Genomic DNA, 26426 nt, shown 5'->3' with positions numbered 1-26426 from the left:
TTGCATGTTTTACTGCATCGTGTTTGTTGCCTTGAGAATGACCCTGATTTTAAATCGCCTTTTGAACAGATGCAATAAATATTAAATTAAAAAGGAAATCATAATACTGACATATCAATGTACAGGATAAACTACTATCAGTATGAAAGTAGGTTCGGTACAGACAAATTTTCAATCATTATTATCCGGGCTTTCAAATACATAAGTCACGGACGAATTCTACCATACCCGTCGCGTCCGCGTCGTTGATGCGGCTTGACAGAACACAGTGGGGTTTTGGTCGGTAGGAATCCGACATAACCCACGGCTTCTTCCCCGGAGGCCTTCCAGAGGCCGTGGGTATCTATGCAAGATTTCCCCACTTATAAAAAAGGTCTTTCATATAAGGCTAAAACAGATTACCTAGCGGCTAGCCAGGTAATTTTCGGGTAAGTACCGTATCGTATTATGATAAGAAACGATTAAAAATACTTAAACAAATCTCAATGCAATCAATTCAAGGCTGTCCTGCAGCTTTATATAATTCAACTGATTGATGTTTTCCATCCTTTAGAGCCGCTTTCAAATGTTCTTTGGTAAGTTTTAAGGCGACTACACCACCGAAACTAGCGCCCCCCCAACATTTTATTTTTTTACTCCTAAACCAGATCAAATTTAAAAAATCTAGCTCGGTACTTTGCTAGTATATTACTTGTAGTATTTTTGGTATTACTTTTCATTATTTTGCATTCGGTAAATTAGGAGAACTTTTGATTACCGCCAAAAGTGGCCACTTTTGGCGGTAATCAAAAGTTCTCTAGAATAATGAACAGTTAGAATAGTGAAAAGTAATACCAAAAATACTACAAGTAATATACTAGCAAAGTACCGAGCTAGATTTTTTAAATTTGATCTGGTTAAGGAGTAAAAAAATAAAATGTTCGGTGGCGCTAGTTTCGGTGGTGTAGGTATGAGATTACGCTGGAGTAAGCAAGCTATAGTAGGTATAAGCTATGCATTGCATATAAAAATCATATATTGGAAGTGCTCATAATCATATTAATTTTGAAGGACGGATTTCTAATTTTACCGTAAAAAGTCAACATGGTACCTGCCTATTTAAGATCTAAATTCCAAATTACTTTACTCTTTCAATCGATTTAACACGTTAAATAGTAAGCAATTATATTTTTCACAAATCTATTTTGGGAAATCTAACTCTGGTGTCGATTTTTAAAAAATAATAAACAGGGCTATAACTTATATTCAATTCGGTACATCCAGAGATCGCAAACCAACAATTTAATCTATTACATCTCAACATCTCTACTCAAGGCGTCTAGTTTCAGCTCGTCTTGAGGGTTGAAACTCTTCACCGAAACTCCCGTCTCCGACAGATCTGTGCTCGACAGCTTATTCGTTATTTTAGTTATTGATATCCTACTTTCTATGTCATTAGCGTCACATATCGTTTCTAGAACCACCCCCTTTTCCACTCTCCTAGGTTTTGGCAGAACGTTTTGTGTGGGTTTAGTTTTTAGCTTCTCACTAAGTATCTTATTGCAATTCTTCTTTGACATGTCGAGAGCGAGCGGGTCCTCTCTGTCTTCTTTCTTGTCTTCTAGAGGTTTGTTCTGCTGCTTCATTTCTGCTACTTCTGCGTTTGATACGTTGTCCTTCTTCTTCCATTTCGTTCGTCTGTTCTGGAACCAGATTTTCACCTGGAAAAGAGAAATTATTGATTTTAGTAATGATTATCTAGTTTTGTTTGTAAGGTGTTTTGGTATGGGTAAAATAGATATGCGGAATAATGTTTATATTTTTGTGAATCTCAAAAAAGATTTGGGAAAATTTATTAAACATTTTTTAAAGGTTATTTTAGCATATAAATTGGCAATAAGGTTTCTCTTAAAATGTTTTATGTGGTCAAATTTTAACAATAATTGCATCGTCTAAAACTACAATTTATATTTATAACTCTATCAGTATTATTATATTTTCTTAGAAACCATGAAATTTCATCCACAAGTTCACATAACATCAGATCATTGTTTCCACATAGTAACATAGTTATTATAACATCGTTAAGTCAGTTTGTATGCGTTAATTGCGCAGATCGATGGCGGACCATGTAGGTATATTATACATATACATATATTGTAAGCATTTACAGTTTAATCAGCTGGGATAAGGCTTTTATGCCTTTTTCGCATTAATCGTTATCGAATTACTTGTATAAAATATTGGTAATTTTTAACCCATTGAGCCCCGAGCGGCCCGATCGGGACACAATAGATTTTCTATTGCGGCTGTGATTAATAGGGTTAAAATTTATAATTGGGTACTTATAAGCTTTGTGTTTGAATGATGAATTTCGACATTTCTACACTTAACGTAAGGCTTCGTGGTATGTATAACGTAAAGGTTTCGTCCTTGTTTTGTATGTACTAAGTATTAACTATTATGTGGTATTGTTATTCTAAGTAGACGCTAGTGCTCGCTTTTTTTAGGATTTATCCGCAAATAAAACTGAAATTAATCACTAAATTCCTGGAAGGCATAATGTAGAGCTTTCTGCTAATTAAATAATGTTGATTGTTGAAAATCGGTTAAGCATTTTTAAGGTGAATCGTAACATACGCATTGACAAAACATTTCATCAAACAATATTTTATAAATCTACTAGCTTACCGCCCGCGGCTTCGCCCGCTTTGTCTAAAACCTAATAAATTATATACTAAAACCTACCTCTTGTCACTCAATCTATTAAAAAAACCGCATCAAAATCCGTTGCGTAGTTTTAAAGATTAAAGCATACACATAGGGACATATAGGGACAGAAAAAGCGACTTTGTTTTATACTATAATGTAGTGATGATATTAATGCAAAATGCACTGTACCTAAACACACTATATTCCATAGCAATATATTAAGTATTAACATAATAAGTTATAAACAACAATATAACAAAGCATTCCAATCAACATCAGAAACATTAAAATGAAACAGCTAGATGTGGTAACATAAAAGAGATTGCTTCATTTTTGGTTTTTATTGCCACAAAATAAAACAACTATAAGATAAATTAGAATGAGACATTAAAATTAAGAAGTATATTTTCTTTTAAGTTTTATTGGACACTTAATGTTAATCTTTGAAACGTTTTTATTATTTGTTGAGCCTCTCCGCTTGCAAGTTTTAACTTTTTAGTAGTTATAAGGGTACCATTAATTATTTTAGAAGCGAATAGAGCATAAAAATAGTGCTAGTGCCTAGTGCTTTGAGGTGATAAAGATGTTGCAATTTTCGAGATGTAATGTTATCTTTACAATATTATCTATACACTATTGCATAGACATAATTCCAATGTGACTAATGTAAATTCAAATAAAGATTTTATTTATTTATTGTAATGTTAAGCTATTAAGGTCAAGTAAGACTGAATCATTTAATGATTGCAGCCTCTAAAGGGGTGAATGTTCTAATGCGGCTGAAATGTATGTAACATGTAGGTACCTACGTATGCTCTTATAGATATAAGAAAAAAACAGAGAATGTTGCTAGAATATCAAGTAATTGTAAATATTTTGCTGAAATTTCGTATGACGATAGATATTATCTGAAATCATATAGGTATAATTAAACACGAGAGAACCGCATGAACCTAAATCTGTTTCCAATTGATAGGTATATAAAACTAAGTAACAACTTAAGTTACAGAGGGATACTGTTAAATACTGTATTATGATCCTTAGAAGTTGATAGTGTCATAATCTTAAGTGGTGTCATAAAGTATGCCCAGCAATACGCTTAATAAAAGACACATCAAGTTAAACTCGACCACACGCGTTGGGTGTCTTAAAAATATGATAAATGGCGTATTTATAGAAATAACTTTAAACGCAGTAGGAATAAGATAAAACGATAGATTTGAAAACTGTTTGCTATCGCCGGATGGTAATAAAAGGAAGGATAGGGTAGCAATTCATTTTCTGAGAGACGCTTGTCAATAACCAATCAAAGGAATGTTTTAATAACTCAGGCCCCGGAATCACAGACACAATTCTATTGTGTTGTGGCCCGATCGGGCCGCTCGGGGCTCAATGGGTTAATAAGAAAATTAGAGACCGATCGAATAATACCAGAAATATTAATGCTAATCCTAGGAACACTATGAATTTCATGAGTACATATAGGTAGGTACACCTAGAAAATTGCGTACCTACTACGATTCTATGCAATAAATATTTTTAATTTATTGTATCGGAAATCAATGGTATGTGTACCTATGTATTCGCAAGTTTGACATGTAGAGTTTAGCACTTAGCACTTAGCCCTCCAATGAAGATATCCGCTTTTGAAGTAGCTAATCTAAATAATACGTAGGTACCGACTATTTTGAGACGTTTTTGATACTTATAAAACTTTTACTTCGAATTTATCCACTTCTCTCCAATACTTTTAGGTACCTACTCTATAGATGCTCTGTAGGTAGTAAGTATTTAGATACTATTTAGGTAGTATTTAGCTATTTAGACACAATCCACCTGTCAGCTAGAACCGCGGCTATATATCAACGCCACGCCACTCCGCGTAATTGCTTCGCGAATTAATCTCGCTAACATGTGACATTTGACTCCGTGGTAGCCATGGCTTTTGTTTAATTAAACTGTTTGTGTGTTTGTCTGGCTGTTGGCTTTTGTATAGTGGAGTTGTAGAGATGGTGAAAGTTAGTAATTAAGATAACTAAAGTTACCTATTTTTTTTTTTTTACCACTACTATTCTTATGTGAGCGGAGTCAGTAGTGCGAAGAAAAAAAACTGGTTGGTACTTATTTATGTAATCAAGAAAGCAAAATACTTTTTTTGGTGTTGTGATTATTGACAGTCAATTATTTTAAAACTATTAACTATACTATAACTACTAACTTTATTCAAACTAAAACTCTAATTGAACATTTATTTATTCAATTAGACTTCTTTAAGAAGCACTTTCAAATCGTCATTACTTATTTTTAACATTTCCCACCCAACTAAATAAATAAATATTGAAAATATCCGCAAAGTTTCCAAACCACGGTCACCCAGTATTGCACAATACACTTGCAAACATGAGGATAATTATTATTGATTGCGCATTAGCTGTGCCATACAATGATATGTGTAACATGTCACAGCGCTAATTGTGCGCTAGTGATGGGATCTGTCGATGGTTTGTAGTGATGTGCAACAGTTTGTCGATAATTTTATAAAAGTATGGCCGGATAAATTAATGTTTATAGTTTTATATTATGGTTGTTTTAAAGTCAGGTTTGATCATCAGAAATATATTCGCACAGAAATAACTCTTCTTATTGTACTTTTGGGATTTTCCTTTCTTTTTAATATGGCTTGCAGCTTAAACGTAGATATGTACCTAAGTATAATACTAGATATAAATCATCTAAGTACCAACCTACAATAACAAGATTTTTGTTATTCTTGTAGACACAAATCTACTGAATCGCTTTAAACTTTTACAACCATTTAAAATTAATAATTGATGATGAATATAATGTAGATTATACATCTATAGACTATATTCTATAACATAAGAAAATACCTGAAAATTACAATTGCTTCTCATTTTAATTGATTCTCATAATAATTTAGTAAAGTACTTACTATGCATTGTTAACTACATCCGAATAAGCTCATTACGGTTTCATATATGTTAATCAAAGCCTTTGATAATATTATAGTTGAATAGATCTATACGCAATATATTATATTAGTCTTTAGTTTTTGCTATGTTTCGCATTAATCCATACTATTTACTAATATTATAAATGCGAAAGTAACTCTGTCTGTCTGTCTGTTACTCAATCACGCCTAAACTACTGAACCAATTTGCATGAAATTTGGTATGGAGATATTTTGATACCCGAGAAAGGACATAGGCTACCTTTTATTGCGAAATATGTACCACGGGCGAAGCCGGGGCGGACCACTAGTTTAATATATTTTTGTGTGTTTTATTGTTTTTATTTCAATATCAAAAATGTAACTTACTCGAACATGGAAAAAATGACCATTACAAGCTTAGAAATAATTGTTCAGTTTACAAATTAATCACAAAAGCAAAACATGTTATTTAAGTCGATATTTCGATATAGAACTAACAATATTTTGTGATAGAGCTGTTCCCTTTTGATGTTCGCTTCTGACCCTCAGGCAGTGAACCAATTGCCATACAAATATAGCGTTTAAATCATTGGAATAAATACCAATTTTGCGTGCATTGTACAAATATACAGGGTTTTTCAAAATGTCCGTTTATACAGTACCTTTGTGCAATCGATTGGAAAGATATACAGGTTGGGTTTGTATTCATTATTGATATCATACCTAATTCAAATTATTCAAAGAGATCATAGTTTTAAGGGTTTTTTTTAACTTATGAAAAACGATTGAAAATATTTGTTTGGACGTTTTCTTTGGAGTGATTTGAAGATGTTGAAGTAAGAGAGAGACTTTATTTGGCTGATAAGGAAACTCAAAATTATAACATTTATTTCGAGTGGTCATAATAGCTTAATTTGTTTTTTATATCGTCATGTCACATAGCCACAACATAACATCGGTTTGATTACTGTTTAAATATAATAAATGATTTATGTATTATGTATGCATATTTGGTATAATTTCTAAAACAGATCAATGCATTTATCTACGATACAAAAATAATAAATTATTATAAAATGGCATAGTTCTATTCATTCTGATTAATTGGCATCAATGTGCTCAATGATAAATCAAGTTAGATAATTAATAATTCGTCGAAACGCAATCTAAATAAACCCATCACGTACACGAAGTCACGTGCGAGAGCTATATAAAAGCAGTTAAGCACAGTGCCAAAAGATGATAGTTAAATCTAAAAGTGTACAATTAGGTTACAATAAATAACAGCTGCATGAGAGGCAATCAATATCGGCCCTCGCTTATACACGCTCCTATTAGTGGAGGATACTGCTAGGGAGGTGGTGTGTCGATAGAAGTTATCGATGGTTTATAATTAGTGACTATATTAGTATAATTGATAGAATGGATTTGATTTCAGTCGCTAAGGACTTGTCCCGGCAGCTTAGAGTGATGAAATAATTTAATAATGTATTTTTGTTCCCGTCAAATGTATCGAAGCAATAATACACGACTTAGATAATAAATTTGGTAAGTTTCGTTGAGGTAATCAAATAATAATTTTAATGAAAGATCTAATTAATTACAATAAAAAGACGTAGAAGCTCTAACGCTCATGAAATCACAGGAAATAGGTTATTTAAAAATATCATAAATTCATAAAGTAAAGTATCATTTACCAGTTGCTTTATGTTAATAGTAAATATCGCTCGTAAAATAGAGATTAATATAAAAATAATAACTCATTTGAATGCGTTTCATTGAACAATGTACAGTGTCTTGGTTGATTTGAAATCTAGATGGTTCTTAGCAATTCTTATCAATGTATGGTTGAAATAGTGAGTATTCATCATTCATAAGAATTTAACTGCACTAAACTTTCAAAACCATTTTCCTATAAATTCACCTAATAATAAATTTTCATTTAATCGATAAGCGCAGCACATCACTACCGTTATCTCACTTGGCGGGATGACTAAGTCTCGTTAATCTAACAATTATTCAGTGAAGATCGTCGACTCCGACATTGTGCGCCTTAAACGTTTTGTTTTCTGTCTTTTGTTCCTACTTTACCCTTACATTCCGTTGAAATATGAACTTTAATAATTTTGATTAAGTGTCATAATAGTTTGATTCATAATTGACTGCTTAAATGTTTCACGCGATTGAAATTTGAACTTTAATGATAAAGATTAAGTGTGATTTTAGTTTGATTCGTTATCAATATTTGGTCGGTTTTATCAAAGTAATCGATGACCTATTCTAGGATATTGTTTTGTTATTCTATAGTCGTTAGTTTTATTTTAGGCACTAGATCGATTGCATGGTTGCCATCTAGGTTTCTTTAGGAAGATAGGTGAGGAATCGTAGGTATTTGTAATCTTATAGGTATGTATCTTAGATATTAATATTATAAAAATGAAGAGTTTGTATGAATGCGCTAATCTCAAGAACTAGGTACTAGTCCGATTTGAAAAAATTTTTCTGTGTTGGATAGCCCATTTAGATAGATAGATAGATAGAAAACACTTTATTGCACACAAAAACAAAATTTACAGAAACGATATTATTATAATAAATGTACAATTTGGCGGCCTTATCGCTTAAAAGCGATTTCTTCCAGGCAACCTTGGGATATAGGAAAAATAAATCAGTAAAAAGGTAGATAGTGCATAAATACATACATATACAAGGAACTGTAATTATACATAGAAAGATAACTTAAGAATCAAATAATATTATACAAAAACAAAGGAGAAATGAGCAGTATAGGAATACAAATATTAGAAGAGAGGAAAATAAATTTACATAAATAGAATATAACTAAATCAGCAAAGAACATAGACAAACAGCATTAAAGAGATAGATAGTAGTTCTTAACAAGAGTTTTAAAACTATATAAAGATTGGGCTTGCCTGATCGTTGTCGGGAGAGAGTTCCACAATCTTACGGCTTGTACGGTAAAAGAGCAATCGTAGAATTTGGAAGTGTGAACAGGCATACGAAGCGTTAGATTGTTGGAGGAACGGAGATTGAGTTCATGAGAAGACCCCATAAACACAAATCTTTTTTTCAAGTAGGAAGGAGTTCTAGGATCAAAAAGGATGGAGTATAATAAGGAAAGGATATGCATATTCCGGCGAAGACGGATAGGAAGCCATCTGAGCTGTGAGCGGAAATCGGAGATATGGTCGAATTTACGTAAACCAAAGATAAATCTAATTGCAAAATTTTGAAGACGTTCCAACTTGTTAAGGTGCTCCTCAGTAAGGTCTAAATAGCTTGCATCAGCGTAGTCAAGGATAGAAAGAAGCAAAGACTGCGCGAGCAAAATTTTCGTCCATTTATCGAGGATGACTATAGGCTATGTATCATCACGCTAAGACCAACAGAAACGGAGCACAGCTCTAGTAACATAAGTGGATGATGGATTGGTCACTTTTTGCTATTTTTGCTCGACATTATTTGAGGCTTTGAATTGGCAAGTCTCTTGAGCAAAAAAAATCATTGATAGCTGTTGTCAAGCACCACTTTAGTAGGTACCTGTTCGTCTTAGTTGTGTGTTTGGTTCCATTATTTTCATGAACTTTCGGACGCATCCAGGTTGCACAGCTAGTGCATTACACAAACTAGCCCAGTAACATGATATTACAAGTACTTAATTAGTATGTACATAATTATTCGCTTGATTAGCTGAAGGCGTGACATGTGATCAAAGGCTTAGGTAAACTGCTTTTGAGAGATATAGGTACCTATGTATATAGCAAGTTTATATTATAGCTATGACCGTGTTATGAGCGTATTGTTACAATAAGCTGTGTAATAACCTATCTGTTAAATATTTCCGGTTAGTTTTTAAATTATTTTTTTGGGTAGATTTAAGTACGAATGCGTTAAAAGTGAAATTCTATTCCGTAAGTGCTAATAAAATTATTATTACTAAATCAAAAAACACTTTTCTAATGTGTGATAATAATTATAAGTATTATGTACATGTTATTTGAATTTGGTAGAGCCTTATTTTTAACATTTTGTAATACCTACCTACCTACTTATTAATTAATCATCATGAAACTCTACAATTTAATTTAAAATTAATCCCGTCATTTTCACAAATAAATTTATGAGCAACCAATAATCTCTTCAAAGCAGGCTGATAAAAAAGGAAACGTAAGAAATAAGACCACAGATAACACAAATATTATATTATAGCAATGATTTGATAATAATTAAAACGCCATATAATATAACAGATATTCGCAAAATAACGTCGGTGTTTATTTTAAACGAGTTTAAATGGCGGCGGCACAGAGCCTTCATTAAATATTTATATTTTATGGGCCGACCGGTTTAATTATCTGATCTGTTATTAAACCCGTAAATTTAATTTTGTAAACACTAAATTAAGGTTTTCGGATTAATGTATTGGGTATTCATTTGATTATTTAAAATCTATACTAATGTAAAGCCAAAAGGCTTATCTCTGAACATGTTATTTTGAATTGAAATAAATATAATTTTGTCATCGAGAAATTAATATAAAAGCAATACCTATAGGTAAGTATTATGACATCTAGATATAGGCTATTGGCAATAGCCTATTGCAGACGCATCACGCAGATGAAACAATGGGGCACAGTTTGGTTTCACAAAGGGGCGCTCAACCACAGATGCTGGGGTTGCACTTCTAACACATATATATAAAGCATGGGAAAACTCAAAAAATGCTCTGGGGATATTTTGTGACCTCTCCAAGGCATTTGACTGCGTTGAACATTGTACTTTGTTACGTAAACTTAATCACTATGGAATTAAAGGAAAAGCACAGAACCTCATAGCGTCATACCTGCATGATAGGATACAGACTGTAGTTGTTAATGGAGAACGTTCTAGCGGTGCGTCAATTAACATTGGTGTTCCACAGGGGTCAATTTTAGGTCCCTTCTTGTTCTTGGTATATATCAATGATCTTCCCTATTATTTGCAGGATAGGTGTGAAATAGTTCTGTTTGCAGATGATACCTCATTAATTTTTAATGTGGATAGGCATGACCCAAATGTTGACGAAGTGAACAGTGCTCTTTTACACATATCTGAATGGTTTAATGCCAATAATTTATTATTAAATGCCAAAAAAACCACTTGTGTTGAATTTCTACTTCCTAACGTAAAAAAGTTGAACAGAGATATTACCTTGAACGGGGAGGTATTGCATCCTACTGAGTCTACTGTATTTCTAGGGTTAACATTGGACGAGAAACTACAGTGGGGAGCCCATGTCAACACCGCTGCAGGTAAGCTCAGTTCAGCTGCATATGCAGTCCGAAAAATAAGGCAACTCACCGATGAAGATACGGCTAGACTGGTTTATTTCAGCTACTTTCATAGCATTATGTCCTATGGAATTCTACTGTGGGGCAGGGCTGCAGATATAGAAACTATATTTATCTTACAGAAAAGAGCCATTCGCTCTATATATAATTTACGTGCTCGGGATTCACTAAGAGATCATTTTAAGCATACTGGTATCCTTACTGTACCATCACAGTATATATTTAATAATATTTTGCATGTACACAAAAGCTCCGACTTACACACAAGAGTAGGAGATAGACACGATTATGGCACAAGGAACAGGAATAGAATTGAAATGCCATTTTTCCGATTAGCTAAAGTTAAAAATTCATTTATGGGTCAAGGTATACGCTTTTACAATAGAATTCCTCACAATATTAAAGAGTTTAGTAGTTCTAAATTTAAAACTTATATAAAAAATGTATTAGTTCAGAGAGCGTACTACAGTATTCAGGAATATATGGACGATAAAAACCCATGGAGGGTTGTCGCGTAGAAACCACAAGACAGTTCATTGGCATATTATGTAGTTAGATATAAGTTTCATATATTGTAATATTTACATGATTTTAAAAGAGCAACTGTGGAGTTTCTTGCCGATTCTTCTCCATAGATCACTGCTTTCCGAATCGGTGGTAAATGTTAAAATAATTATGTAATGACGATTCGAAAGTGCTACTAAATAGTAGTCTAATTGAATAAATGAATGTTTGAGTTTGAGTTTGAGTTTGAGTTAGTATTTTTTTATATTCATAAGTAAAGAGATACCTACTGAAATTATAAGTACCTATGTACACCTATGTACCTACATCTCTTTACTACCTAGTAACCTAAATTTATTTAAGTTTTAACCAAGTGTAGTAACTTGTAGGTACACTGTGAAATTAAAACCGGAGATTTTCGAGGTAGTAGAGCATAAGCCACCAATATTAATTATACCATCAGTTGAAAACATCGTAACGACACAACAGATTACGAATTGATTATTAAATCTATTATTGATTATTAAATTTATCTATTTACAATACAAATAGGTATTCGTTGTAATAACTGCAGTTTTTGGCTGCATGCTCAAGAGTGTTGGCAGATCACCAAGCGTAATGCATTCAATGTTCCATCTTGCTATCTTATGGAAGCGTTTACCTTCTGAGATATACTTGAATTTGTCTAGTTTGGAAGGTGAATTATAGCCTATTAACTTTATAGATGAATCTCTATGGTTTCATAGAGCTACTTATCTATGTTATGGCGTGGCAGTTAGTTGAAGAAAAATTGGTAGGTTGTACCTACTTAATTGACATTATTCGATATTGTTTTTACGTGAGGCTAAATATTCTTTTAATTTCTAAATATTCGTAACCTACTTTACCGTTTCCTCTTAAAGTAATTTCTTCTATTAGGTACCTGAGCGTAATTGTAGGTACCTATTCTTTCATCCGTCGATCACAAAAAAAAAACTGTCAATTCGAATCAGCAATTCCAGAGATTATCAAACGAACACTTTGCTTTAATAGAAGAAGATAGATTTATATTAAGTTGATTTAACTAAGTAGGTAATGTGTTCCAGGAAGATCTCAGATTATAGGTAGTCAGCAAGTTTTCGATGCGCGTCACGCTCAAGGCTATAATATTATGTTGCAAGGAATTCCAAGAAATACACCCAGGTAGGTACTAAATATTGAATCGATTATTATTTAATTAATTGAATTAAATTGATTGTATGTAGGTATCTACTCAATATCATAAAGCTGAAGAGTTTATTCTGTTGCAAAGACCAACAGGATTGGAGCAATGCGGATTAAACCGCGGGGCACAGTTAGTTAAGTAGGTACGTAAAATATTATGTACCTATTATCTATCTAGCCCTACGGCTTTTCGTGGGTAGGTAGGTACAAACGGACAAAATATTTTCATACTCTATCACTGTGTAAATATCAAGAAAATCCATTCAACCATTTTCAAGAAACTAAGGAACAAACATACAAAACTCTACACCTGGACATATAAAAGCTAGAAAATAACATTGAACCACGAAACCATTAAGGCTAATTGAATTGCAAACGACACATGCGCGTGGGCATACCGCTGATCGCTGATTGGCTGGTTGATTCTAGGCCGCGAGAATGCTGCGCTCTGATTGGTCGATGGATTAGAAACAACAATTTGGCAGCTTATCAAGTGGGCTGGGCTTGATCGCCAAAATTTGTTATTTTATCTTCTCAGAAAAATGTAAATTGTTTTGTATTTTGTATAACAACGTCGATTGTCATATTTATTTTGTGGTAAATGTTAGGTTAGATTAGTGAATAAATACTCTCATCTCTGTAATGTGTAACAGTGTGGTAGATAATAATGTCACTGAAAACGGCTCGACAGAACACTGCAGTGGATAATAGGCGTACCTAAATGCATTCACTAAACAGATTTATAATGAACCTTTATCTGCATTTTATTAGGTAGGTAGGTATATTCCGATTAGGTATAGCCTTGTAGAAAAGACTCATACAATACAAGTTCGATACTAATCCTACCTACTAATATTATAAAGGCGAAACTTTGTAAGTATGGATGTATGGATGTATGGATGTTTGTTACTCTTTCACGTAAAAACTACTGAATGGATTTGAATGAAACTTTACCACAATATAGCTTATACATCAGAATAACACATAGGATAGGTTTTATCCCGGAAATCCTACGGGAACGGGAACTAGGTATGCGGGTTTTCCTTTGCAAACGCGGGCGAAGCCGCGGGCGGAAATCTAGTAAAAATAATAAAACTGAAATTACTAGAAATTCAAATGAAGCCCACATTTTATACCTAGGTATGAAACCTTTACCTACTTTTTTAAGTATTATTGGGTATAAGGTAAAAGCACCTAATACGGAGGTATTTCGCAACATTTGAAAGTAAGTATCAAAAATAAGCATTTGTAAGTCTTTCTAAAGGTGCCAAACCACTTTATCGTTAAAAGTGGAACTTAAATTTTGTATTGCTGTTGAGTCTATGTTTATTTTCATGATATTTCTTATTTTAAAAAAATATTTAAATAGTCAGGTCGATTTTCCCTAATACGGAGGTATAATTTTGGTCAGAGCCTAATACTGCGGTAAGCGGCTCCTAATACGGAGGGTCAAAAATTATATTCATTGAAGTTCCGTACGAATAATATTTGTTAAATAATAGGAATGTGTTAGTAAAGTAAATTGTAAGTTTTTTATTCATTGACCGTTGCTTTGATTACGTTGATTCACTTTTAATGTGTTTCATTTATGCTTTTAGTTTTATCGAAAAAAAACACGCATATCAAATAAGAATCCACAAAAAAAGACACGAAACTTTTTATTTATTTACGCAACCCTAAATCTGGTAATTTTAAGTTCTATTATATTAGGGCCGTAATAGGAGATCATATAACCTAATACAGAGCTACCTGGAAATATCTACCACCGTAATAGGAAAACTACTCGTGTTTTTAATAATCCTAATTCTGACCCATCAAAAATTCGATAAACAAGAGAATATAAATGCTTAATCAAATGATAACAGTTTTTTGGCTCAGATGTGTAAAACTCAAATCAACAGTTATACAAAATAAATGATTTGTGATACATTAAAATACACCTTCCTATTTTTACCCCTTCTAAGAAACAAACATTTTGTGCTCAACCGTTTTCATATTTAACTGGATTTCTAATTAAGAACACATACCGCAGAATATGGTTTCTGATTTATCAGATTAATAATTATTTCAACTAATCTTGTAATTAATTCAATAAGTAAATAAAATGAAAGTTATAAACAATTAAACATGCCCAGTATTTTTCCTATTTCGGAGTTATGCCACCGTATTATGATTAATCTGTAAAATTTGTATCGTATTACGGCGGTATTTTATTTCTTATTTTTTGGGTAGAAAATGACTTACAAATATGAAACAAGCTATTTAAATAGTGAGTGTAATAGTAGGAAAATGCAATAAACAATACATATACAAACTTGAACGGCCTATTAATACGAAAAACTTAGTTTATAAATATTAGTGTACTTACTTTTGTTGTTTCGCGTTTGTATGGAAACACCTCTCATGTCGATGCCGTTACACAGATTGATTGATCTTGTTGTGTTGTCTATGTGCTATACTTGCAAACGTTAGTTAAGTCATGGAGTAATAAATTTGGAATAAATAGTTTACGTTTTGGTGTACTTAAAATTAATAAAACAGGAATAAAACTCGAAAATAGAAATACCACCGTATTAGGAAGCGATTTTGACTACCGCCGTATTAGGAGCCTTTACCTTAGGTAGGTACCAGTAATTCATACCCGTCTTTTCCTAGCTAGGTATTAGGTAAACAACTAAACAACATTCTCACATACGGCCACTTTGGATCTAAATTATTCAAGATGCAAATACAGGTATAAACGATCGATAAGAGCCTTGTAGTATTCAATTAACTATAGATATCTACTTATAAATTTATTGCTAGCTACATGCCCCGGGTTGACACGAGAAAAATAGCCTATGCCCTATGAATTATGACACAAATAATGTAGCTTTAGGCATAGGTATTAAAATATAATATTGTTAGAAACAAATCCCCAACTGGCAACCCAAACCGAGGCCGAGGGGGTGGTTATAAAAATGAGTTGAACAGCGGATTTGACACTTTGCATTTGGCTCTCGGGCGACGTCGTTTTGGTTGTGTTTAGTCGTGTTAATTATTATTTTTAGTCGATTATTATTTTATATTGTTGAAGGTAGACATATAAAATCATTTTTTAAGGAATAAAACCTTTCTAGGTTGAATTTAAAATCCCTAAAATTTATACGGTCTAGTCACCTTTAAGTCACTCTAACCATTAAACAAACAATAAAACAAAAATACCTACTATGCTCTGGTCACTGGTGTTTAATTTACACGAGTATTATATACGTAAGTGTATAGACATTATAAATACTTTTTAACGGATTTTAAACTCGATTTATTTAGCAACGTTGGATAAAATGAATAAATAGCGTTTGAAATCCATAAGTCCTTAATTTGTAGGTAAATAAAATAAAATACCTACAAATAGAAAAAGTAAGTAGGTACCTATTACTGAATCCATTAAACCTAGCTAATAAAAAGGAATTAGGTATCTCCTATTTTAAACAAATTACTAAAAGGTCAAGATCTCTAATTAGGCTCGATTCTATCCTAACAACAGAGTGTGTTCTTTAATGAGAATGTATGGAAACTATTTAGCACTTAAATAATATGGATAAAACTTAAGAGGTTAATTCCTGTTTAGGAAGTACGAAGTAGGGTTAGCAAATAATGACAATGTAGAAATAATTTCCACTTATCTATAATATATTACATTTTATTATTAATTGTATTTTGAAAGCATAAAAAATAAAGTTTAAAACTTCGCGAGTAGATATTTTTATGTGACATTGACCATGATTTAATCTCCATATTAAAATTGAATCTTGTCCGTTTTGCATTAAGCGTGAACACTGTGTTGACTGTTGCCGTGTGCACACACAAGACGTGATTACTATATGGAATCAGTCAAGTCGAATAGCTGTCTCAAAGTATATTTTTATGCTTACAGTTTAATGTCGAACACAAATAATAGATAATTAACGAAGTTAGTTAACAAAAAAACTAAAAAGCACGCTCAAACTCATGACTTTACGTAGGTACCTACCTACCTAGTGGGTCAAAATCTAATCTAAACTAGTCTGTTACCTTTAGGTGAAGCTAATAAAAACGTGTTAAAAAGTAAAAAACAATTGAATGTAACACGAAACAATAATTAGGCAGGTACGTACCTACCTAATTATTGTTATTGCAATATTAGCGTAGCATGTCCAAAATGTCAACTTTCAACGTTAATTCAAGCAAACGTTTAAACTTATTTTTAAACATCAATTAACAAAGATGGTCGTTAATACAGGGCCGATATCGCCGATAAGATAGTGATCTTAACAGGCGACCACCCTGGCGGCCATTTGCATAAAAATCTCACCCATGCGTTAATTGCCTTTGGATGTCTAGATGCGCCTTTATACAGCTAATTACCTATTTGAATATAATTGATATTGCTTTTGTTACTGTGATTTAATTTGGTAGGAAAAAATAGATATTTAAACCGTTTTTGTTCCTTATTTTAACGATTTTTTATAATGCTTTACCTATCTTTGATGATCCCACAAACAACGAACGTTATCAATTTGTTGCTAATTTATGAGTAAAACTTCTTTAGGCGCGTTGAGTAAAATTTCAAGGTCGCGTCATATGGCAATACCGTCACGTCATAGAGTAAGGCGACGTTTTTGATCTAAGAAGGTTCATTTCTGACACTAATTGTGCTCGGCACACACGCTCTTTTTTAATAATATCTTACCATAGTATAATACCTTACTAGTCAGATACTTGTTTTTCTATTTCTCTATACCTATCAACACTGGAAGTATAGACAGATATAGGTAATTAGGTATTCAGGTATACAACTAGATTACCCAATGCCTGCTTGTGGCGACGGTGGTTTCTTGCACATATAGCATAATTACATATAATGGATGTGTTATTTGATTGTGGTTTCGTATACGCCATGCCGATTATCGATTATAGCATTATGATGTAACCTCATTGGTATTTTGGTTTGACTAGTGGAAGACGCGATTTCGTCTGTCTTAATTCAGTTAAGTCTATCTTAAGTCAAGTTATAAAAATTTTGCCAAAAAATTTCTGTATGTCTGTTGCGATTTCATCGACTAATCTATCTACCTACTGAATTGTGGTTTTCGCTGCGCAGGTAAGTATAATAAATAATAATTAAATTAATAATTAAAATAATTAGTAAGTTAGCAAAAAAAAAAACACATTTAGATAAGAGCATTGAAACATGTTGAGTTTAATTTTAAAACAACATTGTTAATTTTGTTATAAAATGTGCTCCACTTATTAATTCAGGGCTGTCACTACATTTTTTTTCTGCACAAAATTATTTTTTGTGCTCCTAAATTCTAATTCTTATTTTGTGATTCTAAATCAGTTCGTTTATTAAATAAGTATAATATATTCTTAGACTTTCGACTTACTTACTTTTTGATATTCAAATAATAACTGCTACGAGAAAGATATTAAAGTTCAATTAAATTACTACAAGATAACGAGAATCCAGTAAAAGTCGAATAAAAAAAATATTCTAAATTTAAACCTGCAGTTTTAATTTATTTACAAATGCTTAAACAAATAATATTTACATTATCACCACTATCATACTAAAACTGCAACCAATTTAAATGTTAATTTCGTCAATCATATTTATTTTAATCGCCACAAAACATAATATCTATTTGCTTACACAGTTTATCAATCATGTCGAACACATCATGCCATAGATTATGGTTGTATGGATATCGATATAAAGTATCGATATATCGATAGATACGACCGCATGTCAGAAGCCTGCGGTGGATGGGGTATCGACAAATGACTGCGTGCATTGGATTATTGTAATAAATACTTGCTGGGATAAAAAATCGGTCAAGCGCGAGTCTTAAGTTCGTTTGGGAATATTTACTTAGTTCAATAGTAAGACAATTAACCCTGTAATCTTTTTGTTCTTGTAGTTTTCAATTGGTTATGTTTTTTGGGTTGAAATGGATTTGAATTCCGCCTAAATATCTTTATTCCATCATGCAATGTTATAGTTTAGGCTGGTTGCAGAGCTTGACCGACCGTCAGTGCGTACGTCAGTCGCGCTTGTCATATGTATGGAAATTAATAAAACCTTTCATAGCTAGACCGACCATACGCACGCATATTGTCATGCGCATTAGTGTCATAGTCATACAATTGTTGATGCGTATCGTCAGGACCGACGGTACGCACTGACGGTCGGTCAAGCTCTGCAACCAGCCTTAGAGTTGTTGGTCAAAGCTAACTTCTAACACAGAATCAGATAGTCTTACGACTCTTTCTCTCGTTTAAAACCTTGAACAAAATTGTTGATGCTATGATGTTCTAATGAAAGTCATAGCTTATAATATTGTTCCAATAATCTTAACTATAAGGGTAGTTATACATATACATTCTGAGAATAGCGCAAAATTGTATAACTTCCCTATCATTTCACCCTTACAAATACTCAATATATCCCCTTAGCAAGCCGTAAAGCTAAGATCCGAAACATAATACCATCGTTAATTAGTCTCATGGCAACGCTAACTCGATTCTATTTCACATAAGATCTATCTAATTAATAGCACAATATACAGATACAACCAGTAGGGAAACTTCTATGACAATTGACAGTTATAAGAATACCCCTACGGTTCTCGTAAACAAGCTTGCTTGTGTGCGTGAGCCATTTCGAATGTTTGTATGAAATTTCCCTACTGGTTGTATCTGTATATTGTTTGTGTTAATAGTTTCATTCCAAGTGAAGACAGATATAAAACTGGTTATATTTTCAAACACTTATCAATCACAAATAAAACTTATCAACAGCACTTTCCTATCTTTTGCTAACTGGCTGAAAAATCTTAAATTTCAGAAGCATTAATCTAACAAGTATTAAAATTATATCACTGCATAATATAAAACAAAGTCGCTTTCTCTGTCCCTATGTCCCTTTGTATGCTTAAATCTTCCAAACTATGCAGCGGATTTTGATGCGGTTTTTTTTAAAATAGATAATGTGATTCAAGAGGAAGATTTTAGTATATAATTTATTAGGTTTTAGACAAAGCGAGCGAAGCCACGGGCTGAAAGCTAGTACTTAATAAAAAACTCGTACGTGCCAGCCCTACGAAGCATAATATACAATTAAAATGGCGCGTCATCATTTGACGACACTCCACCGAGCGGGCAGGACGTGCGTTATCGTTCCATCGAGTGAATAGATCAATTACGTTTGGGCTCGAACGTGCTTGCTTTAAAAGAAACAATTGTTTGAGCCTGCTCAAATTGCTACTGAGAAGCTTTGTAATTAATGTATTTGATTTTATGAGGGTAGTTAGGTATATTTGAAAATATCTCAACTAAGCTTTATAAATCTCAGTAATTACAATTAGTATTAAATTGTGATATAGTGAGTACGGGTAAGTCCGGACATGGGGTAAGAACGTAAACATCAAAAATTTGGCGAATATGAGCATATTTATTTACGGGGGCAAAATTCTGTACGACTTCATTTTGTTTTGCATAGACCTTCAGGTTCTGGGCGTGGCTCCGACGAGCCGCGCGCCTGTAAAGTGGATTTCAAAAAAAATCATCAAAAAATCATTTTAGAGCGTAAAAGATCGGATATTTTTTTTTATCGACCTTATGCTATATTCAATAGAAGTGCATTTAAAGGCATGTCCGAACTTACCCTGAAGAGTACTTTTTTACCATAGTCATAAAAAAAGTAAGTGTTGTTTTTAAACGCCTTAAAATCAGAAACTGTTGAGTTTATAAGAATAAACTTATTGTAGAGCAAAGCGATGCTAAATGAATTGTCATTTATATCAGTTTTAAGTAGTAAATCTTGAACTAGTGCTGAGAAAATCGGGCTTTTGCTAGATTATTTCAATTCGTCTAAAATCCGTCCGGTCTTACCCCGACTCACCTTAATCGACCTAAATTAATAATGTTTGCATTGATCATGATCGTTGTTAAGTTCCAGAAAATAATAAGGAAGGCTTATGTACACTCCATTTATCTCCAGTTAAGAAAAAAACTGAATGACTTGTAAGTACCTAAAAAATAATTGAAATAAACATCCTCATTCTACTCATTGAAATTGAAATTCGAATGGTATTATATTTTATTAATATATTGAAAACTACGCAGTTGTTAAAAACGTAACATTCCTGTTATTCAATCCATAAAGTATCTTTCAAACGATGTTCGCATCACATGTCTCAAAATAATAACCAAAGTTGTCTGTATGTCATCTTGAAGATAATAATATTTCAATGTTCGTGTTTCTCTCAATAATTTATATTTTATCCGCGCTTATAATTTAAAACAGACGCGTATATTAACGAAATTCTAAGAAACATCAAAGTAAGCTAAAAAGCGAGCTGCAGTAGCGTGTCGTCCATCAAAACATTATCACTTCGAGCCGATGAAATCCCTATATGTGTTGTTTTATAATGTTATACGTAGAATCAGGTGAAGACATGAGAAACAGACAGAAAGCTGTGTGTCTACAGATAGCTATGCTAATTCTTGGAAAACTTACTTTTTATATCTTTTGTATTGAATTAAAAACTCGACTACGATTTTTTCTTCGGATTTTATTTCTAGCACTACATATTGTTCTGTTCTCTCCTCTGTTTCAATTTATCAAAATCTCATTATGAAATTATGAGCTTAGTGAAAATTTGCGAGAACTTTTGAAGGTAAACTTTGGCGCTAAGTTATGCAAATGCACCATAGATATTATTACTATGTACGAGTACACAATAAACATACTGAGCAGTTAAAAATATATCCATGTTCTATAACTGGACGATGATCATTAGTATCGTTTAATCTGATCGCTATATTATCACAAATTCCTGTAAAGTCATTTTTCAGTCGTGTCGCCACAGTCACGTTGTCGTCGGGATAAATGTGACGTTCCGCGAAACACGTAGTAAAATGTTGTATGGATTTTTGAAATAGGTCGTCAGGTTTAAAGAACTTTTGGGATGGATTTAATTTTGTCGTGTTTTGATTAATTACGTTTTACAAGTGGTTGATGGTTTTAAAAGTTTGGATTTGGCGGAAAGATTTAATCTTGATAATAAGGTGTAAGGTGAACAAATATTATTGTTACTTGTTAGGTACCTACATGTAAAATTTAATGTTGTTTTATTGTTTAGCAATCCTTTTAGAAAATAGTCAGAAATATATGTATAGCTCAAACACATAGTTTTTGATCGTTTGCGAATAATAGACAGAGTAGGCTACCAAAAAATATCATTGAGATTAATTTTTATAAAAAAAATATGTAATTACTTCGTTACATCACTATTTTGTATCAAACGCCCTAAATATTTGATTATTCGTTTAATTATAGGGTTGCCAACAATTGTAAAAAAACATTTGTGCAAATGAAACAAATTCATAACGATCATACACGTTTAGAAGCATCGTTTAAGCGCGAGGTAGCGAGGCTCGTCGTTATTGTAGAGGGAACAGAGGGCTCCAGAGGGTGATTAACCCCTAGGGTTGCCACTCGCTTACTTTTTTACACACTTATTATTTATTTTCAAGATGATCTTATTAAAGAAAGAATCAACTTTTGACATAGATTTCAGTTAAGATCGATCGACATAACATTATGTACTTACATAATTATTAGGTATTTTTATTTTTGTACGTTTCTACTCTATATTAAAATACTTATACATTATGATAAAATTGTTCCAGCGATACTTCCAAAACGCACTATAGAGTATAGATATCAAAATTTAGAAATGTTTGGGTAAGTTTTTGCTGTAATGAACACCTATAGATTTTTATATACATACCTCGATTCGTATAATAGGTTTATATGCTACACAATCGATTTCGTAACACATGTAATCTGAATTCTATAAGTTTTTAACATGGCATTTAAATATTATTTCACTGAAAACTTACGTTTAGTTTTTCAAATTCATGAATCAAGTTGACGCTGATTAGTGATCTTTGATACAAGGATCCAGGTAACGTATTTTTTGTTGTGATCAAAAGAACACTGAATTCATTAGCTCTTTTTTTACTACCTACCTTATATCTATACGAATATTTCTCTTTTCTTGAATACTTATTTATTAAAAGTCCGTTTTGGCAGCCCTACAATTAAATAATACATCACGATCCGCAAGACGCGGAGGGGAATCTCAGCTAATCCGTAGCGGCGGGAATTATAGCGATGTATCTTCTGAGATCATATTACTTGTGATAATTAATATATTGCATACTAGTATAGCGCACCGGTTTTACGTGCTTTTTGAGTTTTTAATTGACTTAAAAAGGAGGTTTTGAGGAGCACTACATAATATGTATTTTTTTAATAATCGTGTACATTTAGAACGATGGTAGTTAGTGTAGACATCAATTTATAATTAACAGTAGGTATAACATAGTGATAATTGATTTGGTTCTCACAATTGGTAAAAGATGTCGTTGAATATGCAACTCTGACATGTCAACAAGGATTTTTGTACCCGGTGAACAATAATCCTATAATCCAGACAATTACAATCCTAATAAGTAAGTCGTTATATATGTTACAGTCAAAAGCAAAACCCTTAGCCAGTCAAAAACCTTATTGACTGGTAAAATCTTATAATATAAAAATGAATCGCAAAATGTGTTGGTAAGCGCATAACTCGAGAACGGCTGAACCGATTTCGTTAATTATTAACCGACTTCAAAAAAAAGGAGGAGGTTATCAATTCGGCCGGTATATTTTTTTTTTTTATGTATGTACACCGATTACTCCGAGGTTTCTGAACCGATTTACGTGATTCTTTTTTTGTTCGATGCGGGATGGTGTCGAATTGGTCCCATAAAAATTTTATTCGGATAGGCCCAGTAGTTTTTATTTTATGAGCATTTTTGTCTGTAGGTATTTGTAAATTTTGCAAGTGCAAGTTTGAAGTCGGTTGTTTTTAACGCAGTTATCACTTGTTTTTTTATAATATTCCTTGAAGTACGAGGATGGTTGTTATGGAGAGAAAACGTAAACATGTACCACGGGCGAAGCCGCGGCGGACCGCTAGTTAGTCAATAAAGTTATTAACTAAAGTCCAAAGGTGTCGGTCAAAATCCTTATTGACTGATTTTATCTGATAAATTATAATTATAACTAGATACACGCCGTATCATTTTATTCCTATCAACACTTCTTTCCTACAGATGCCTTTTTATTTCACACAGATTCAATCAGCTGTGTGTCCTCGGAAATTCGTTTTATTTCATTTAAATTAAAACTATGTAAGCACGAGATACGGAAAAAGACACAAATAGTAATTAACGGTTGAATGCCAGCAATGCTGTGAAGTTAACATCTCTGTTACGAGCAGTTAACTTAAATGATGCCGTGACAAACGACGCCGGGGTAAATAGTTGTGTTGTTAAGGGTAAGTGTTAGCTATTGTTAAAATAACGTTTGTTTGGTAATCGTCTATGATGTGATTGATGTGGTATATCATATGTATATGTGATTTCTTAGAAAATTAAATAGAACAATGAGTTATATGCAATATACAAAAGGGATAGAAAAACAATTTTAATTTGATCAAACGAATAAATAAAAAAATGTAGAAACCGACAAAGTAGCAGTACTGGGAAATGTATAATTTTAACTTATTTAAATAGCAATAGAAATGGACAGAATAAATAGTTTCACATTATCAATTCGATTAATTTCTAAATGGACCATAATTGCAAATGGAATGATAGGTGTAAATTATCTCAAATGTTTATCAAAATCCACGCAAATTAGCGGGTTAAATATATTTCATGAATAAAATATGATATCAAACAACACCTGTATGAACACTAAGGAACAACTTCCCCTTAACAGCAATTTTCTATCGCATTATTATTGTAAAGTACATTTTGCTCTTTGATCTTTCCGTCAATCAAAAGACAATCTTAATACCTTACTCAATAGTCTATTTTCCTTTAAACAATATCTGTATGGTTTGTATCATTTCTATTTCCAATCAATTGGATTAGTTGGAAAGTGTGCTTAAGTGCTTCGTCTTAAGGTTTATTTTCTGTTGCGTTTGGTGTCGAGTGTTTGTGACAGGAGGCATAATTGGCGCGAAATGGACTGAATGTGTAGTGATGTAGCCGTCGATTTAAAGAAAGCTAGATGTGGCTTAATCATCGATAATAATTTTTTGTATGTTGTGATGGATGATGTTTTGCTGTATTTACTATTTAATTAATAGCACTGACAGGTAAGACATTACCTATATTATGACAGCAAGGAGATCCTTTACAAAACGAATATTTTATGGAAAATGATTTTATTACTGGATTTTCGCTAGCTTTTCTAAATAGTTTCTTTCCCAATAATGATGATTCCGGAGAAATATTTTTTCTATCTTTTATCAGGCCAATATTAATCACGACTCACGAGATTATATTTTATCAATGCAGCTACTATTTTAATCTTCATATAGATTTAATTACCATGTTTCATTTATACATTATTTAAACATAGAAAGAATAAATAACTTAGTTAATGTCACCACTTTACAACGACACTAACACAGTCACATCCAGTCACTTCACCTCATGCAGAGGTTACTAATCGCTAGACTTAGAACCACTGAATGCTTTGATTTAGTGAGAGAGCTCTGTGAAACAGAACGGAATGGTTTTCAACTGCGTCGTGTAAATACTCGGAATTGTATTGTGGATTAATAAAGTGGTCGCTAATACCACAAACTCGAACAAAAAGTTGAGATTTAAAAGCTAGTGCCTAGTATAAAATATATTTTCTAGTTATTCATCATTGATTGCTGCTGAAATATCTGAAAGAAAACTTAAGAGGAAACTAAGCAATGTTCTAGATGTAAAAGTTTGACATGATTGTGACATTTGTATGCACTAATTAATAAATGCGATGGATTAATAAAGGAGCTTCTACTAAATTTTTACATAAGTGGTCATGGGTGTTCTTGTAAGGTTTTTACAAAAGCACATTACATATTGATACTAGCTGTGTAGCCTATCCGAGATGCACACTTTCATTAAAATCGATCAAGCCGTTTCGGAATAGTTTAATTTCAAACACCGTGACACGAGACATTTACATTTTATTAGATCTATTACCTGTTTATATCGAATCTAATCACTTTTATGCCTCTTTCCTGCCAGCGCCCACAAAAATAGTTGTTCAAGTAAATGTTTGTCTGAACTCGATTAGTCCAATATCGATATGAAGTCCACATTCATCTATTCTCACAAACCTTTGCATTTATAATGTTCTAGATAACTTAAACAGTCCAAAATAAGTATACCGTTTATAAAGGGCCAATTAAACCCATTCTGTCGTTCATAAAAGCGGACATTATCGTGTTTGCATGCTGTCTCTGTCACTCGTTGAGATAATGGTATTTCTGTTTCATTGTGAGAAGTGTATATTTACAAAATTAGGGAACGGAGGCGGCGAGGTTTGGTTGCGATATCGATGTTGCGAAGTTAATAGATTTAATTTTATAGTAATTTTGTTTAGAGTTAAAATCACATTGTTATTCTGCAGGACATAACTGTACTTCCTTTTACGTGACATACGTAATATTATTTACATTGTATATCCTGTACAACATATAAAATATTTAAATAAAGTTAATCCGACCAAGGTATTGTTTATTTCGGACGAACATACGTTTTCTAATAAGGTACATTGTAATCATAATTCTGAAGTACCT

The 26426-nt window shown here is 32.6% G+C and overlaps 1 protein-coding gene across 1 annotated transcript in view; it reads right to left on the bottom strand.

Moving 5' to 3' along the window:
• Nucleotides 1-990: 990 nt before the first annotated feature.
• Nucleotides 991-26426, bottom strand: part of LOC123700849 (homeobox even-skipped homolog protein 2-like) — a 51228-nt gene continuing 25792 nt past the window's right edge. Inside the window, exon 4 of the mRNA XM_045648196.1 lies at nucleotides 991-1700. Within this exon, the coding sequence (XP_045504152.1) occupies nucleotides 1290-1700 (411 nt within the window). The 3' untranslated portion in view covers nucleotides 991-1289. The remainder of the gene's footprint in view (nucleotides 1701-26426) is intronic.

Source organism: Colias croceus, chromosome 20, assembly GCF_905220415.1.
Source record: "Colias croceus chromosome 20, ilColCroc2.1".
Classification (NCBI taxonomy): Eukaryota; Metazoa; Arthropoda; class Insecta; order Lepidoptera; family Pieridae; genus Colias; species Colias croceus.
Note: the sequence above shows the minus strand (reverse complement) of the source record. Positions and strands in the feature narration are given on the sequence as shown.